This window comes from Aedes aegypti, chromosome 3 (assembly GCF_002204515.2).
Source record: "Aedes aegypti strain LVP_AGWG chromosome 3, AaegL5.0 Primary Assembly, whole genome shotgun sequence".
In the NCBI taxonomy this organism is placed as follows: Eukaryota; Metazoa; Arthropoda; class Insecta; order Diptera; family Culicidae; genus Aedes; species Aedes aegypti.
This window is the reverse complement of record NC_035109.1, coordinates 13,904,234-13,920,972: the sequence shown is the minus strand read 5'-3', so window position 1 is coordinate 13,920,972 and position 16,739 is coordinate 13,904,234. Positions and strand designations below refer to the sequence as shown.

Sequence of the window (16,739 nt, the reverse complement as noted above, 5' to 3'; positions counted from 1 at the left end):
CACCCAGTTGAGCTGCACACAGTCCACCACCTTCACTTCGCCGTTGGGTTTCAGAGTCCGAGCATAGACACAGGTTCCGTAGGCTGATTCGGAGGCATCCGCGAAGCAATGAAACTGCACCTCCCCCGCATCAAATGCCAATCTACTGATTCGGAAGTCGGACAGCAGGGTCACATCCTCCACATAACTCTCCCAAATGGTTCGTATCTCCACAGGCACTTCTTCATTCCAGTCGATCGAAATTGTCCACAGGAGTTGCATCAGAATTTTGGCACGAACTATAACAGGTGCGATCAGACCCAAGGGATCATATAGTTGAGCAATGACGGACAAAATTTTACTTTTGGTGATTGGAGCATCTATCAAAAAAAGGGCCAACGTTGAAGCGAAATCGGTCGGATGCAGGCTCCCAAGAAATTCCCATTTATCGCTTCGTCCGGGGTGAAAGTTTGACTGGATGGATTGGCTTATTTTTCAGGATGGTACACCTTCCAAAACTTCGGAGAAATTTTAGCACCACTTCCACACGTCTCAGCAATTCATCCATCTCCTTGCGCAGTTGGATGGCTTGTGAAATAGTCGCTACGCTTCAAATAAAATCATCCATATGAAAGTCTTGCTTGAGTGCTGATGCTGCGAGTGGAAACGAATCACCTTCGTCTTCGGCAAGTTGAAGTAGCGTTCGTGTTGCGAGAAACGACGATGGGGCTAATCCATAGGTCACTCTGGTCATTTCATATTTAGTAATTGGATCGCTCTTGTTGAAGCGCCACAACACACGCTGCAGGGGACGATCGTCAGGATGGATTTCAACTTGGCGGTACATTTTCTCGATGTCCGCCAATAGTACAACCTTATGCCTTCGGAAACGAATAACGATGTCCAACAGTTCATCCTGGATGACAGGGCCGACAAGTAGTGCTTCATTTAATGAAAATCCTGAGCTAGTTTTAGCGGAGGCGTCAAACACACTCCGCACCTTGGTAGTCGAACTGGATTCCATCTGAACCGCATGATGAGGAATGTAGCAAACCGTGTGTGGTTCAGGTTCAGTTGGGGGTACCTTTCGCATGTGTCCCAGTTCAATAAATTCAGCGATAAATGCATGTTAGGGCAGGATCGTGGCTTCCGGCAAAGAATTGGGGTCACACACGGACGTTTCAGACACTACCGGACTTGGTACGGTTTTCGGAACTGGGCACCATAAGATCACTCAATCTTCAAGCACTTCACGACTACTTTAAACTTTATTTAATTCTTGTAACTTCACTCGAGGATGGTTTGGATTTAACTGATTAAAATTTATTTCAACTAACTCGCTTTTCTACCCTACGTTGTGTGAAATCTTTCGTTTAACGATTTATTACTGGCCATAAAAAAACTGCCAGCATTGCTGTCAGCTGAAATGGTGTACCTGAATTTTGGGCCACGATTGACTTGAGAACTGTCAATGCATGATATCTCTCTTTCAGGATGGGATTACTATCCAACCTCCGTTCTAAACCTTCTAATCGCCGCTTGGAGTTGACCAAAGATTCACCTACCATATCTTGGAAATTGTCCTTTTTGGGATATCTTACAATGTACCGGCCGTCGGGATTTCTCGATACCGTTTTTTTATAATACTCCTCACAATATTGCTCGGTTGGTAAAAGGTGCGCTCTATCCAGTTCTTCCAACTTCCAAAATTTCTTTATGTTCTGATTAAGCGAATCAAGAGTGAACATACAGCATACTAAGGTGTGGGGCATTGCCTCATAGGAAGCCTTTCCCGAAACGAATCATCCAAATTTGCTTTCTACAAGCGTTGGTGCTTTAGGGCCTAATGGAAACCGACCACCTTGTAGGATTGCATAAAAGTGTTCCGCATCGATGATGAGATCCACTTTTCTAGGCACATTGAACTCTGGATCGGCGAGATCAATTTGGTTGGGGATATTCCAGTTCGTTATTGGGATCGTAACAGCGGGGAGATCGGAAGTCAATTTCTTGAGTACCAAGTAATTGAGCGGAATAGAGAAGTCTCCGAATCTCGATCTAGCTTCGGTATTAACCGAACAAACTGCTCGAATTTGGGACTCACCAACACCGAGAATAGGTTGCTCAATCTTATACCGAACCAATCGAAACTGCTGGCAAAGTCGGTCACTCATGAGACTACATTGCGATCCACTGTCTAATAAGGCTCGTGCTAGATGTTCGTTCTAGAGATGGGCGACTCACTCGCGAATCATTCAAAAGAGTCGACTATTTTAGAAGAGTGAACGAGTCACGGTTCTTTTTTTAAAGAGCCACGATTCACTGAGTGAGCGATCATTACAAGTTACCTACATAAAAAGCGAGCTGATTCAATTTGGCAGCTCACTTTGTCATAAGTATTAGTGTGAGTGAGCGAGAAACATTGAAAATCGCTTTACCTGCCAGAATTCCCATACAGTTACATTCCAAATAATACGACTGGAGTACGAAAGATGCGAAACGAAAGAGATTGACATGAATGGACTATGGAATAAACAACTGAATTCACTCGGTCCAAAAATGTTGACACTTAAGTGAGACCCACCTAAACACGTTGGGAGCATTCAGAAGCGTGCCCCGCTCAAGTGCCAAAATTCTTGGACCGAGTGAATCTAGTTCAAAGGTGGAATAGTCAATCGAACTGTGTCACTGTGGTGGTGAAAAACGAATACAAGATGAACACAACGCACTTGTCAAAAACCCACACGCGATCGTCATTCCATTTGCGCTCCGGGTTGTTTTGTTTTGTTTACTCGCGGAATCACTTGTGAAAAACCATAAGAAAGTAAAGTTGGCTGAGGAAATCCGGACAAAAGTTTTATTACCATAATCTCCATCACTAATTGTTAAGGAGTTCTGTTTGATCTTTCGACCTTGACGCTTGGTTTTGCCGGAGCGAGCGACGAGGGCAGGATCAAACATGTCGCGCGTCGATCTCGTAAGTGAAAAAGTGGCGTGATCGGGGAGTTCGGTTGCAGTAAGTTAAAAAGTGCCGCGATCGGTTCGTTCTTTTTGATCTTTCGACGACCTATGTGTGACTGCACATTTAATCGTTACAATGGTGGGATGTAAATATGATGCTTCAACAAACTATGGATGGTTCGTCACTGTGAGTGTCGACACAAACTCTGATTCATGATTTATTTATGTTTAACATTTTTTTTCAGAACACCCCTTGTATACCTTTATTTTTGTAATTAAAAAACTTTGAATGGTTCGACACTACAAGTGTAGACTTGCGAAAGGTTCACTTTATTCAACAAACTTTGGATGGTTCGCCACTGTAAGTGTCGGCATAAGAATAAGAGTGTTCTATGATGTCCCAACCAATTGAGTCTTTTGTTTCTTTTCAAATGAGTAATATATAATAACACATGTTTTCGTACTGACAGCTGTAGGAATGTTACATTTAGGTATTTGTTCAACAAACTTTGAATAGTTCGTCACCTCAAGTGTCGGCATAATTTTCCTCTACATAGAAATTATATGAACAATTATATTTACGTATAAGCATGTATATATCTCACAAATCATTGTTTATCATGGTCTAATCGCTTATCAAAGTGAATCCTTTGACCCAACGATCCTCCCCATTAACAAACATCCCTCCCAGTAACCTTTGTGGAGATGCAGAGGCAAACACGGTCTCCAAATAGCAAAGGTTACACACTAACATTCCTTCCCTCAATCCCACCCGACTGCAAGGACGTGGCCGGCGCCGTTATTGACCTTGTATAAATAGAGGCACTGAATTATGCACACTGAAGAAGATTATGGCCAATCCCAGCTGAACTTCTAGTTGATTCTTTGTGCATTTTCACTGACTTCGGTCAATCACGGAATAGCAACCATTGATATGTGTAGTCAGTCTAAGCTTAGCTAAGCTAAGCTAAGCATAATCTCCATCACTAATTGTTAAGATAAGTTTTGAAAGGAATTACTTGATTGATAGATTTAACCTTCTTCCCCTTAGCTTGCAGCGAATCAAACAATGTCGTCTAACGAGTGTCCCAGCCCAATTTGGTATCATTTTCGGAAAACTGATGGAAATAAGGCTGTATGCCGGTATTGCCATAAACCAATTGCAACATCTTCAGGATCCACCAGCAATTTGCGGCGTCATCTTAAGAGCAAACATCCGTTCATCAGCATAGAACGTGAGCAGCAAGAGACAGTAGGATCTTCCGCCGAACAAAAATCAGAAGGTAATACAGCCGCTGAGAAAAAGCTATCCGCAGTAGCTACAAATGGGGGAAATGTACCAGAATCTGGAACGGTAAAAAACCTTAAACCACCTGTGTCAGCATCGAATCAGTCTCAAGATTTAATGACAAATTTTGTTGAAGTTGTCAAGCCAATGTCCGCTTTGAAATCTCGACAAATCGATGTTCAGCTGCTCAGAACAATTTGTAGCGGCTACGAATCGTTTTCCATGGTGGAAGACACGGAATTTAGGAAATTCGTAAGCATGTTGAACCCGTCTTATGCTCTTCCCAGCCGTAAGACTTTGACTGCTAGCCTGATGCCTACAGTCTATGGTTTGATGGCCAATCTAGAACAAGATATGGCCGAAGCTGCTTCAGTCGCTCTGACATGTGACGGCTGGACAAGCGTGAATAACACTAGCTTCTATGCCCTCACAGCACACTTCTTCGATAAAAACTTGAAGCTTAAGTCAAGGCTGTTGGAGTGCTCCGAATTTTCTGAACGTCACACTGCTGATAACATTAGACTATGGGTGACGAAAGTGTTGAAGCGATTTGAAATCGACATGAAAATAGTTGCGCTAGTGACCGACAACGCTGCAAACATGAAAGCTGCTGCTTCGTTGCTGAAACTTAGTCATTTATCATGTAATGCACATATTTTGAATCTGATCGTTCAATCAGCCATCAAATCGTCTATAAAAAATGTAGTCGATAAATCAAAATCGATTGTTCAGTTTTTCAACAAAAGCACCCACGCTTTAGCTAAGCTAAATGAAATGCAGATTTCATTGAACATGCCTCCACTAAAGTTGAAACAAGAGTGTCCAACTAGGTGGAACTCAACGTTGGACATGTTGAACCGACTGCTATCCAATAAACAGGCCGTAGTATCTACTCTAGCGCTTTTGGATTCAAACCTCAACGTAGATACGCATGAGTGGGTGGTTATTGAGCATGCTACTAAGATTCTCAAGCTTTTCGATGATTTAACAGTTGAAATTTCTGCAGAAAATAACGTTTCCTTGCCGAAAACAACTGTTCTATTCAACATCTTGGTTAAGCATGTGCGTCAATCATCAGGTGGAGAAACGAAACTTCCTCCTGTGATTAAAAAGTAAGAGGTTGTTTCCGAGATACGACCGCCAAAGTGACGTAGGATAACGTTAGCTTCTTCTATTTGCTGGCTTGAGACAGTCACAAACTTATGAAACATTTCTTTTGCTAAAAATCCAATTAATTTTCACACTATTTGTTGCATGTCAATTCTGATTTATTATAGACATTGTGTGTTATTATTTTGTGTTAATACAAAATAATCACTTTACATGTATTCAGAAGCTTAGGCGATTATATTGAAGAATTGTTTTTCAAATGTATTAATTCAAAATAACTCTTTTTCATTGATTTTGTGGCCCTGAAAAGGGCCGTTTGGTTTGTTTGTTGGTTGGTTAACACTTCAACACCAATAAAATCGGTCGATGGAAGAAGGAGCCTGAGCGGTAAATCTTGCTCTCCAAACAAATATTCCAGGTGAACGTTAGGTCCACGCATCGCCCGATGAGATTTGCGGTGCGGATGAAGATGTGCGCTTCAAAAAGCGGCTTTGGTCGATTTTCTTCAGCCATCTCGTACAACAGCTTGCCTCTGGTAGCGAGGAGCTGAGCAGGTTTGGAGGAGCTCTTACCAGCTCGAAAGCGAAAACAGAATGAAACCAAATTCAACGAAGGAGGGATGCTTTATACCCTTAGAATAGCAGATGATGCTCCTCCTTTCATATTCTTCGTTTTCTTATCTGGAAGATAGGCTATATGAAACTGATGTCTGGGTAAGGGATGTATAGATTAGCATTGAGCTGTTATTGCAACCCGGCGGCACTGCAGCAGCATCCTCGGAAACAGCTTCAAATTGCCGTATAGTCAATTATTCGTAATAAATCAATTATTGTATGATGCTAGGAGATAAATTAAGAGATTATAGCAAGTATGTGGTAAACACATTAGGGAATATTATACAAATAACTCTTTAAAACACATTTGTTGGCTCTCAAAAGGGCCGATTGAATTGTTGAATTTGCGTAACACGGACACATTTTGACGGCGCACTGGTTTCAATCCTCCTCGCCCGATGAGATTTGCGGTGCGGATGACGATGTGCGCTTCAACAAGCGGCTTCGGTCGATTTTCTTCAGCCATCTCGTACAAATTAGGGAATATTACACGGACGGTGACGGCTGTGCCGCTCGATCTAATGAACCAGAATGACCGCGCTAGCCTCCCGCATGGCAATGACAGCGGAGCACTGGCTGGTAGCGACGGATTTCTGGCCGAAAACGATTATGCTGGCTGGTGCACTCAAATGAGCGGCTTCAGTTGCTGCGGCTCCGAAATGCGTGGTTCTTCGGTTCTAATGCGTGTTGTATTCGCGTCCTATTGAAAACTGAACTGAGGACGCGAATGACTCTCGAAATTTGCTCGCCGACCGTGTTCACAGTCAGACGGCAAAAAGAAGAATGAGGGAAGAAGCAGGGTGCGGTGCGCTCTTATAGTGGGAAGCGGAACCGAAAAATGTGCTTGAACGTGATTGGTTAGATAAGAAAGGGGTCAACGTTTTACGATGTTCCAATAGTTTGTTGCTTATAATCAATAGTGTCCTCCATTTGAATCGACGCGTAGATAAATTTCTAATCGATTCATGGATAAATATTGAAAATCTATCGATAAATGACTGAGATATTAGCGGTCAAAACCTGACCATTTTTCGTTACATGCTCAAATTTTCGTTTTTCTGAATTGTACCCCCATATGTTGCCGTAAGACGTTATCCAACGTCAAAAACTAACACAACTGTTGCTAGAAGGACTTCAAAAACGATTTTCGGGCAGAGAAGAAAACTAGCTGATTTCACAGGCCATTTTATTGGACCCCAGATTTAAAAAACAAGGATTTAGCGAAGACCAGCACTATCAAACTGCATACCAGTCACTGTTGCACGAAATGGAGTCCATCAAAACTGAAACTCCCGAAGAATCCCAGCCAACTCCGTCGAAACCTTCTGAATCAAGTAGCATTTGGAAAGACTTTGATGACACGACCTCTAAATTACAAGCGTATACGACTCACTCCCAAAAAATAGTCAATTTGCCCATCTCTATCGTTCCCATAACCGTCCAGAACCTTAACGACGATGGTAGAGAGGAACACGTTGACGCCGCGGGGTTCTACCACCGAATTGGAGGCTATTACGTTTGCTCCACCAGATGAATTCGAAACTACATCAACGTTCGCAGCACTTTGTTTTGTAGGAGAGGTAACCGGCCGATTGACCTGATTGGAGCTTGAATTTCCCGCATTCGTTCCTGGAGAATCAAACCCTGGATGCAATAGGGTGTGATGCCGCTTCTGACAATGCCGGCAAGAAAAATTGGAGGAACAATTCCGTGCAAAATGATTGCTTCTGAAGCAGTTGCTACAGATACGTTTGGTATTCACCAAGTTCAAGCGGTCCTTCAACTGCATCTTTTCAAACAACGGGCATTTGACCAAAGGATGACAATCGCTGCACGCAAGGCAGCTGGGCTGTGTATGTTCCACTGCAGAGAACGAGTTGATCTTCGGAGAAGAGTTGGATTGCTGCTTCGATTGCCTGACAGGGGGATAGTGCTTTCCTTGGGACATGTAGGGTTGCTCAGCCGAAATGTGTAACGATTCCAAGGTACGAATCTTCCGCGTCAGAAAATGTATTAGGTTTTCGTAAGTTGGATCTTCATTACCAGAAACAAATTCTTCCCATTCTTTCAGAGTATGATCGTCGATCCGCGCGCACAAAAGCTGAACAAGGAGACTACACCACTGTGCCGTCGGCTCACCAAGTTGATTCAAAATCTTCACATGCCGCTGGAAATCTTCTACCACGTTCCGAAGTGCGACTGGGGATTTTCCGGATACCTTCGTATGGACCATCAACGACTGAAAGTGCTTTTTCTTCAGTAGATAGGAATTGGAGTAGCGATCAAGAAGAGCCTCTCAAGCGAGAGCATAATTATTCGCCGTAATTGTGAGGGATTCGATCAACTTTAATGCATCACCACGCAAAGCCGATCGCAAAATTTGGAACTTTTGGACGCAAGGAATTTCTGGCGATGAATGGATTAACGAAGAGAACGAGTCGCGGAACGTCAACCAATCGTTCAAATCGCCATCGAATTGTGGGAGTTCAATGGTTGGGAGCTTCACACCGGTTACATGAGCAATGGCGGGTGCCACTTGCTGGTTTAGAGGTTGCGCTGGGTTGGGAGGGGGGATATCCTTCGACATGAGACCGCCTTTTACCCGGAAAAATTGTTCTTCCACCTTAGCCCTTACCTTCGCGTTTGCCGCCACAAATGCTGGAGAATCGTCTTCGCCTTGAATTGATTCGAATGCCTCCATCAATTTATCGAGTCTGCTTAGACGAATCGTTATCTCATGTTTGTCTCGCTCTGCATCGAAGTTTACTAGGAAGTCCTCTATTCGTTGAATGGAATCCATGGTGTTTTTCCACTTCAGCTCCTTCGACTTCATTTTCTTCTCCGCCATGATGAGGAAGTGATGATGACGTCACCGGAGGCTGTGAATGGACAGGAGACACAGTAAGCACCTTTTGGATGACGGTAAGTATTTGGACTGACACTCACCTGTGCCCGTCCAATGACAGGCCTTTTATTTAATGGTAAGACTGGAACTAGTTGTAACCACCGATAAAGATGGCAATTGGGATGGGTTGGAATGCAAAGATGGGATGCACTGAATCCTATCAGCACTGAAAACCTTCCGAGTGCGTGGATGACGGGCCTCGTCGAACACGATAGGGATGATGAACAGATAGGCGGTAGCGGTTAGGAATACCAGGGTATGCACCGGCAGCAGCAGCGACCGCGTGCCCAACACCAACAGCAGCAACACGTGTAGATCCTAAATTGGTCAGAAAAAGACCCAGGAAGTACCTCTCAAAGCACAATAGATGGATGGACAGATACTCACATGGAGCCTGTCTTCAACAGGCCTTGTACTTTTTGAGCAGGTACTGCTATCTGGAACAATCCTTCCGAAGGGTGAAAGTTGGGTTAGCTTGGGTCCGAACGTCGTGGTCGTGGGAAAATTCAACACCCGTGATCCTGGTCACGGCACCAAAAATGTTGTATCAGGGGGTCGAATCACGGGCTTATTCTTCGGAAAACAATCACTTCAACACACGACGCGTTTAACAACTAATTTATTGACGGATTATCAAGGCGGTTTATTCTTTACTTCTGATTGGTACACTTTATTTCGCCCGCTGTTGGTGATAAATCTGATCTCTTACTGATCGTCTAATAGAAACCGAATGAAACAAAAAGGATCTGACGTGCATGTCGATGCAACGCACAAAAAGGTAACAATAGCTTGTACAAATGCGTTTTATGCAGATTCATCTATGCGATATTTTCTATACGTGGAGATGGATTCTAATTCATGATATTTTAAATTCAAATTGAAAGTAATCTAATTACAAAATTATTAGCTAATGTGGACCGTATCAAACACTGTAGGTCCGAATTTGTTGGGGTACCTAAAGTACTTCATAATGATCATTATGAAGAATATGGAAAACGCTTCATCAAAATATTAAAAAAAAAATCAATTGAAAATTTATCTGTTTGATAGAATTTATCACCTGCTTCAATCAAGAAACTATTGTAGTCATTTAGAGAACGTAGTCAACGGATATCGGTTCCAGTAGGGACCCTAAAGGGCTTCTTCCAGAATATCATGCATTGATACCTTTCGACGGAACACAATGATGCAGACGAACCAGCCACAGGCTGAAAGTCTCGATAATAAAGATAATAATATAACCTTTCGACGGCTCAAAATTAATGATTTTTCGCCTAGATGTGAATCAATATCGTATCATAAATTATAAAGTGATTCTGAGCATTTTCAGATACTCGATGACAGGTTCCAATAGGGCTTCAAATGGGTGATTCTTAAACCTCTTCTGCTGTTGTCGTATGATGGCTTGAATACAATGATGTTTCACATTAAATTGACGGTTTTGCTGACTCTACGTCCTTCAAGACATGACCTGCGCCACAATGCTACGCCAACTAACTCGGTCCATGGCTGCTAACCTCCGATCCCTCGATCGCCCCACACTTCCAAGATCCACTTGGTCAAACCACCTAGCTCGTTGCGCTCCCATTCGTCTTGTACCGGCCGGATTTGAGGTGAACACCATTTTTGCGGGATTGTTGTCCGGCATTCTCACAACATGTCCCGCCCATCGTACCCTTCCAGCTTTGGCGATTTTCGTGATACTGGGTTCACCCTAGAGTTGCGCAAGCTCGTGGTTCATTCTTCTCCTCCATACGCCGTTCTCACGTACTCCGCCGAAGATCGTCCTAAGCACACGTCGTTCAATAACTCCTAGCGCTTGCAGGTCTTCTTCGAGCATTGTCCACTTCTCATGCCCGTAGAGGACTACCGGTCTTATTAGCGTCTTGTACATGGTACACTTAGTACGGAAGTGAAGTTTACCAGACCGCAAGGTCTTGTGGAGTCCATAGTAAGCACGATTTCCAGCGATGATACGTCTTCGAATTTCTCTGCTGCAGTTGTTATCCGACGTTATCAATGATCCGAGGTAGACAAATTCGTCCACCACCTCGAAATCATCCCCGTCGATCGTCACGCGTCTGCCTAGGCGAGCTCTATCGCGCTCGGTTCCTCCAGCCAGCAGATATTTCGTCTTCGACGTATTTACCTTCAATCCAACCCGATCTGCTTCACGTTTCAGCTTGGTATACTGTTCAGCAAACACCTGGAACGTTCTTCCGACAATGTCCTCGTCGTCTGCAAAGCAGATGAACTGGCTGGATTTATTGAAGATCGTGCCCCGCATGTTAAAGCCCGCCCGTTTCATAACACCTTCCAGCGCAATATTGAACAGGTGGCAGGAAAAACCATCGCCTTGTCGAAGTCCTTTGCGTGTTTCAAACGGGTCCGAAAATGCACCCGATATCTTCACACTATCACTATCCATCGTTGCTTTGATCAGTCTAGTCAATTTCCCGGGAAAACCATTCTCGTCCATAATCTTCCATAGCTCTTCGCGGTCGATGGTATCATAGGCCGCTTTGAAATCGATGAATAGGTGGTGCGTAGGGACTTGATATTCGCGACACTTTTGGAGGATCTGCCGCAACATAAAGATTTGGTCTGTCATCGATCGCCGTCCACAAAACCGGCTTGATAACTTCCCACAAATCTGCTTGCCAGTGGCGATAGACGGCGGAAGATGATCTGGGAAAGCACTTTATAGGCTGCATTAAGAATGGTGATCGCTCGATAGTTCTCACATTCTAACTTGTCACCCTTTTTGTCTTCTTCTTTCTGGCGTTACGTCCCAACTGGGACAAAGCCTGCTTCTCAGATTAGTGTTCTTATGAGCACTTCCACAGTTATTAACTGAGAGCTTTCTTTGACGATTGACCATTTTTGCATGTGTATATCGTGTGGCAGGTACGAACATACTTCTATGCCCTGGGAATCGAGAAAATTTTCTTTACGAAAAGATCCTCGGCCAGTGGGATTCGAACCCACGACCCTCAGCATGGTTATGCTGAATAGCTGCGCGTTTACCGCTACGGCTATCTGGGCCCCTTTTTGTATATTGGGTATAATATTCCCTCCTTCCACTCCTCCGGTAGCTGTTCTGTATCCCAGATCCTGGCTATCAATCGGTGCAGACAAGTGGCCAACCTGTCCGGGCCCATTTTAAAAAGTTCCGCTCCAATACCATCCTTTCCAGCTGCTTTGTTGTTCTTGAGCTGTTTGATAGCATCCATAACTTCACCTATGAACCGATGCACGAGTTTGACGTTTTAGCGGTGCCATGTTATTTATGTGACCATGGAAACGAGTGAATTTGGCACCGCTCAAACGTCAAATTCGTGAACTCGTGCATCGGTCCATTGTGGGAGTTGGCACGTCTCCCTCATCCGCCATACTGATGAAGCCATTCCTCCTGCTGTCTTGATCTTCCTCCTCTGCGCCGTTTAGATGTTCGTCGTAGTGCTGCTTCCACCTTTCAATCACCTCACGTTCGTCCGTCAAGATACCTACATCCTTATCCCGGCACATTTCGGCTCGCGGCACAAAGCCTTTGCGGGATGCATTTAGTTTCTTGTAGAACTTTCGTGTTTCTTGAGAACGATACAGCTGCTTCATCGCTTCGCACTCCAACTCTTCCAGGCGGCGCTTTTTATCCCAGAATAGATGGGTTTGCTGTCTTCGCTTCTGTTTGTATCGTTCCACGTTTTGACGGGTGCCTTGCTGCAGCATCATCGTCCGCGCTGCATTCTTCTCGTCCAAAATCGTCTGACACTCCTCGTCGAACCAACCGTTCCGTCGATTTGCTTCCACGAACCCAATGGCACCTTCCGCTGCGTTGTTTAAGGCTGCTTTGAGACTACTCCAGCAGTCCTCAAGAGGGGCTTCGGTGAGCTCTCCCTCTTCCGGCAACGCTGCTTCAAGGCTTTGCGCGTAATCAGTTACGACTTCGGGTAGCTTGAGTCGTTCCAGGTTGTACCGTGGCGGGCGTCGGTACCGAATGTTGTTCTCAACGGAGAGTCGTTGGCGCACTTTAACCGTCACTAGGTAGTGGTCCGAATCGATGTTTGCGCCGCGATAGGTTCTGACGTCGATAATGTCCGAGAAGTGCCTTCCATCAATCAAAACGTGGTCGATTTGTGATTCAGTCTGTTGGGGTGATCTCCAGGTGTACCGATACGGGAGGCTGTGCTGGAAGTAGGTACTACGTATGGCCATGTTTTTGGAGGCGGCGAAATCAATCAGTCCAAGGCCGTTTTCGTTCGTAAGCTGGTGAGCGCTGAACTTCCCTATAATCGGTCTAAATTCCTCCTCCTGGCCAACCTGAGCGTTGAGATCTCCGATAACGATATTGACATCATGGCTTGGGCAGCCGTCGTATTCACGTTCCAGCTGCGCGTAGAAAGCGTCCTTATCGTCATCGTCACTTGCTAGGTGAGAGCTGCCCGACTAGAGACTTGTAACAAAAATATAATAAAATTTTATCAGAATATGAAATGCATATCATATTATGATATGATTTTGTTAGGCTCCGTTATCCATAGAACATAATAAAACAGAAATATAACTTAATGTGTTTTATTTCCCTTTAAGATATTTTTTTGTTTATTTTTAACAACTTTATAACAAAATAAATAGATAGTTATGCATTTCAATTATATACAATATTATCATATATCCAACAGTATTATAATTTTGATATTTTGTATCAAACATTATAACTTGGTTTGATATGTTTTTGATAGAATTAAAACACATTTTGTTATGTTTATGTTACTATTCATACACTTTTTGTTATAATTTTAGTTATTTTAACAACATCCTGCATCAAGTTTGTAACAACCTATGTTCGAAAAAAACTTATAACATAATAACATATGCTGATATAATTTTGTTATGTACCCTTAGTCGGGTGTGCACGTTGATTCTGCTGATATTGAAGAAACGGCCTTTGATCCTTGCACTTGCACATTCTGTTGTCGATTGGCCACCATTCAATCACGCGCCTCTGCATTTCGCCCATCACGATAAAAGCTGTGCCCAGCTCATGTCTGTTGCCGCAGCTCTGGTAGATGGTATAACCATCCCTATACGTACACTCCCGTGCAAAAGTTTGGATTCACCCCCTCAAAAACATACAAAAATGTTCTGTGCATATCTCTGTGATTACACGTCCAATTAAAACTCTTTAAGCCGCATTCAAAAGGCAAAGAGTTATTCTTACTTCGTATGTATTTTTTCAAAAACATTTTTTGAATTTTGTATACTATTTTTTTACTTGAAGTTGTGACATTTTTCAAAAAACACACTGAAAAATCATATATAATTTCCCCAGCATTGGGTCGACCAAAATTTTAAATCAAAGTGTCATTAGAATCGTAATCTTATATTCTTTGAAGAGACAACACGAAATTTTGCCGGAAAAATCTGGAAAGTATTCAAAATCAATGAAACAGTCAGTCAAGTCATCGTGCAAAAGTTTGGGTTCACCCCAGGGGCGAAAATCCTAGCTACGCCCAAGCTCCACGCTCACAACTCTTATGGTTTCATTTTCGTTTTCTCGGCGGTCGATCTGCTCGCAAGGGTGAGCGCCTTTCTGTTGGTGGTGGGAGTTTTGGCGAAATTTATACACATTTTATGTTTCAAGGAGAGGTTATCTTTATAGGGATTTCATGCTGAAATCGCGTGCTCCAGCGGTTCAACACGGAAAGATGGATGGGCGAGAATGGGTCGTAGAGATTGCAATGTAAATGCTTGCTTTCGTTACGAGAAATATGTGTGTCTGTGTGGTTGCATGTGTTCCATCTCTAAAGCATAATATTCAAATGTTACGATTGTGAGCTACATTTCACATGGGAATCTCTTTGGAGCAATCATTGCAAAAAGGTTGTGGTGTCAAACTATTGAATGGAGATTACATCGACCTTATCTTCCAGAGGAATGAAAACTATGTTGTTACGATTACAGAACTGGATTCAAGTGACTCAATCTCACTTTGGTCGCCCTAAGGGAAGCATATCAACCTCAATACCGTCTGCTGCAATCGATCATGATCGTATAAATATGGCTGCGATCGGTAGACTCCAACTAGGCTAAGTATTTCTGTTTACAGTTGCAAGTAGCTACTGAAGGAGGAGTGTTCAACAGCAGTGAATCGCATCGAGAATGCAGCTTATCGGCGAAGCAATGCTCTTGATAGTGCTCGGTAAATATACAGACAAAATCGTAAAGCTGATAACCTTTTAAAACAACTTTTTGTTGCAGTGCGATTGACCAGTGACGTTGCCGCTGCATCCATTGACTCGGGATCGTCGACGTCAGCACCAGCAGAATTGAGCTCACAGCGTTTTCTGATAAATAATCAGTGGTTCAGTACGCAGAAACCCACCGTCGGCTCGTCTTCGAAGGGATCCACAGGTCAAGGATGGTTCCGCAACACATTGTCGGTCTATTCACGGATACAGCCCAGAGTGGGTCGAGATACCGAGGGTGTGGATCCGGTTAAAGGTCGGCCTTCTGATGGCGAGCAGTATGCCGAGGAGATTGTTCTGAACTCATGAAAGTATAAATATGAAAAATGGAAAATGATACAGCTGAATGGAGATATTTAAATTGATATGGAAGAAAACTCTTTTTCCCATTAGTATTAGGGGAAGTGGTGGTAATATGGACGGTAAAAAACGCGCTTTACAACTGAGCTTGATTCGTCATCTCCAAAACAAACATCAATGTCTTCAAACCTCTCCGACTACAACAGCATAGAACTCAATTCTTATGGCATTGATAACGACGCATGATTCACAGATTTGAATGGATTCCCTCACGTTTCCGGATTAGAAATTTAAACATTATCGGTGCAGAAAAGTTTGCTCAGAGTGGTGGAAAGGAGGAAACGACAACACAGTCGGTGGTTTGACTTTATCGGTGCTACTTTGGTTGGCAGCAACTTCCGGAAGCCATATGTGCATCACGATGTGCACGTTCCACCAGAGGAATGCGATTCAATACGAAACTGTGTGGAAACCAAGTGTGGTTGTTTGTGGGAGGGGGCTGGGAGTGGCAACCAAATAGTTTTAGATCATCTTAATGCGATCATCAATTCGAGAGTGATTCGAAAAGTGGGCGAGGGGAAGTTTTGCTTGTTTTGCGGCTGGAGGAAGATTGCAGTTGAAGTGTTAGAGAGGAAAATTGCACCCTGGGAACTGACGGGTCGGGAGGAGGAAACCACAGTGTACAACGTATATCTTTGGGGTGGTAAATGGTAATTTCTGGAGAGAAGTTTTGCGATCCAATAGTGATTCACAGTTTGCCATGCCGGGGAATTTGCACAGTTTTTGGCAAAGGATAAAGTTTCTCAAAAGACGCATTTGGAGTTGGCTAACGATTTCAAATTAATACAGGGATATAACTAGAACATAGTATCGAAGTTTGTTTTCGGGGTTCATAGATCATAATATCCTGCTCGAGGTACATAGAATGGTATTTCAGTCTGATTGGCACACCGTAGAACAAAAATAAAGAAGATCCTTCATTCTAGTTTCATATAACAATATAAACTGCAGCGCAAACTTCTGATAGTCATCGCTGCATCTCACTATGGGCGGTTTCCATACAGACTGGCGGCCAAAAATATTTTTTCCATCTCATGTCGTATTTAGGAGTTTTATGATACAAATTTGATGTTTTATTTTCAAAAACAAGTTTTCGAGACTAACATTTGAATAGGGCCTATAGCGAAATATTAAACTTTGTTACTTATAATGCATATAAGCCATTTATGCGATTAACGTTGTGCAAACCATTATAAATATTATAACTTGCATAGAAATGATAATATGAATGATTTAGCGAAATTCAGTTATTTTCTGAATTAGTTTTTAGCTGT

The 16,739-nt window shown here is 43.2% G+C and overlaps 1 protein-coding gene across 2 annotated transcripts; it reads left to right on the top strand.

Annotated features, from left to right (window-relative positions):
* Positions 1-2,432: 2,432 nt before the first annotated feature.
* LOC5573304 lies at positions 2,433-15,452 on the top strand. Of its 2 annotated transcripts, XR_002502177.1 has the most exons (4): positions 2,433-2,956; positions 3,992-4,223; positions 14,822-15,059; positions 15,119-15,452. XR_002502177.1 is itself a non-coding variant. In XM_001654474.2 (2 exons), exons 1-2 carry the CDS (start codon positions 15,020-15,022, stop codon positions 15,412-15,414), a joined length of 336 nt encoding a protein of 111 aa, XP_001654524.1. In that variant the 5' UTR covers positions 14,291-15,019; the 3' UTR covers positions 15,415-15,452. The 2 variants fall into 2 exon arrangements, 1 of the variants encoding a protein (XP_001654524.1); XM_001654474.2 differs by lacking the exons at positions 2,433-2,956; positions 3,992-4,223 and having other exon boundaries at positions 14,291-15,059.
* The last annotated feature ends 1,287 nt before the right edge of the window (positions 15,453-16,739 follow it).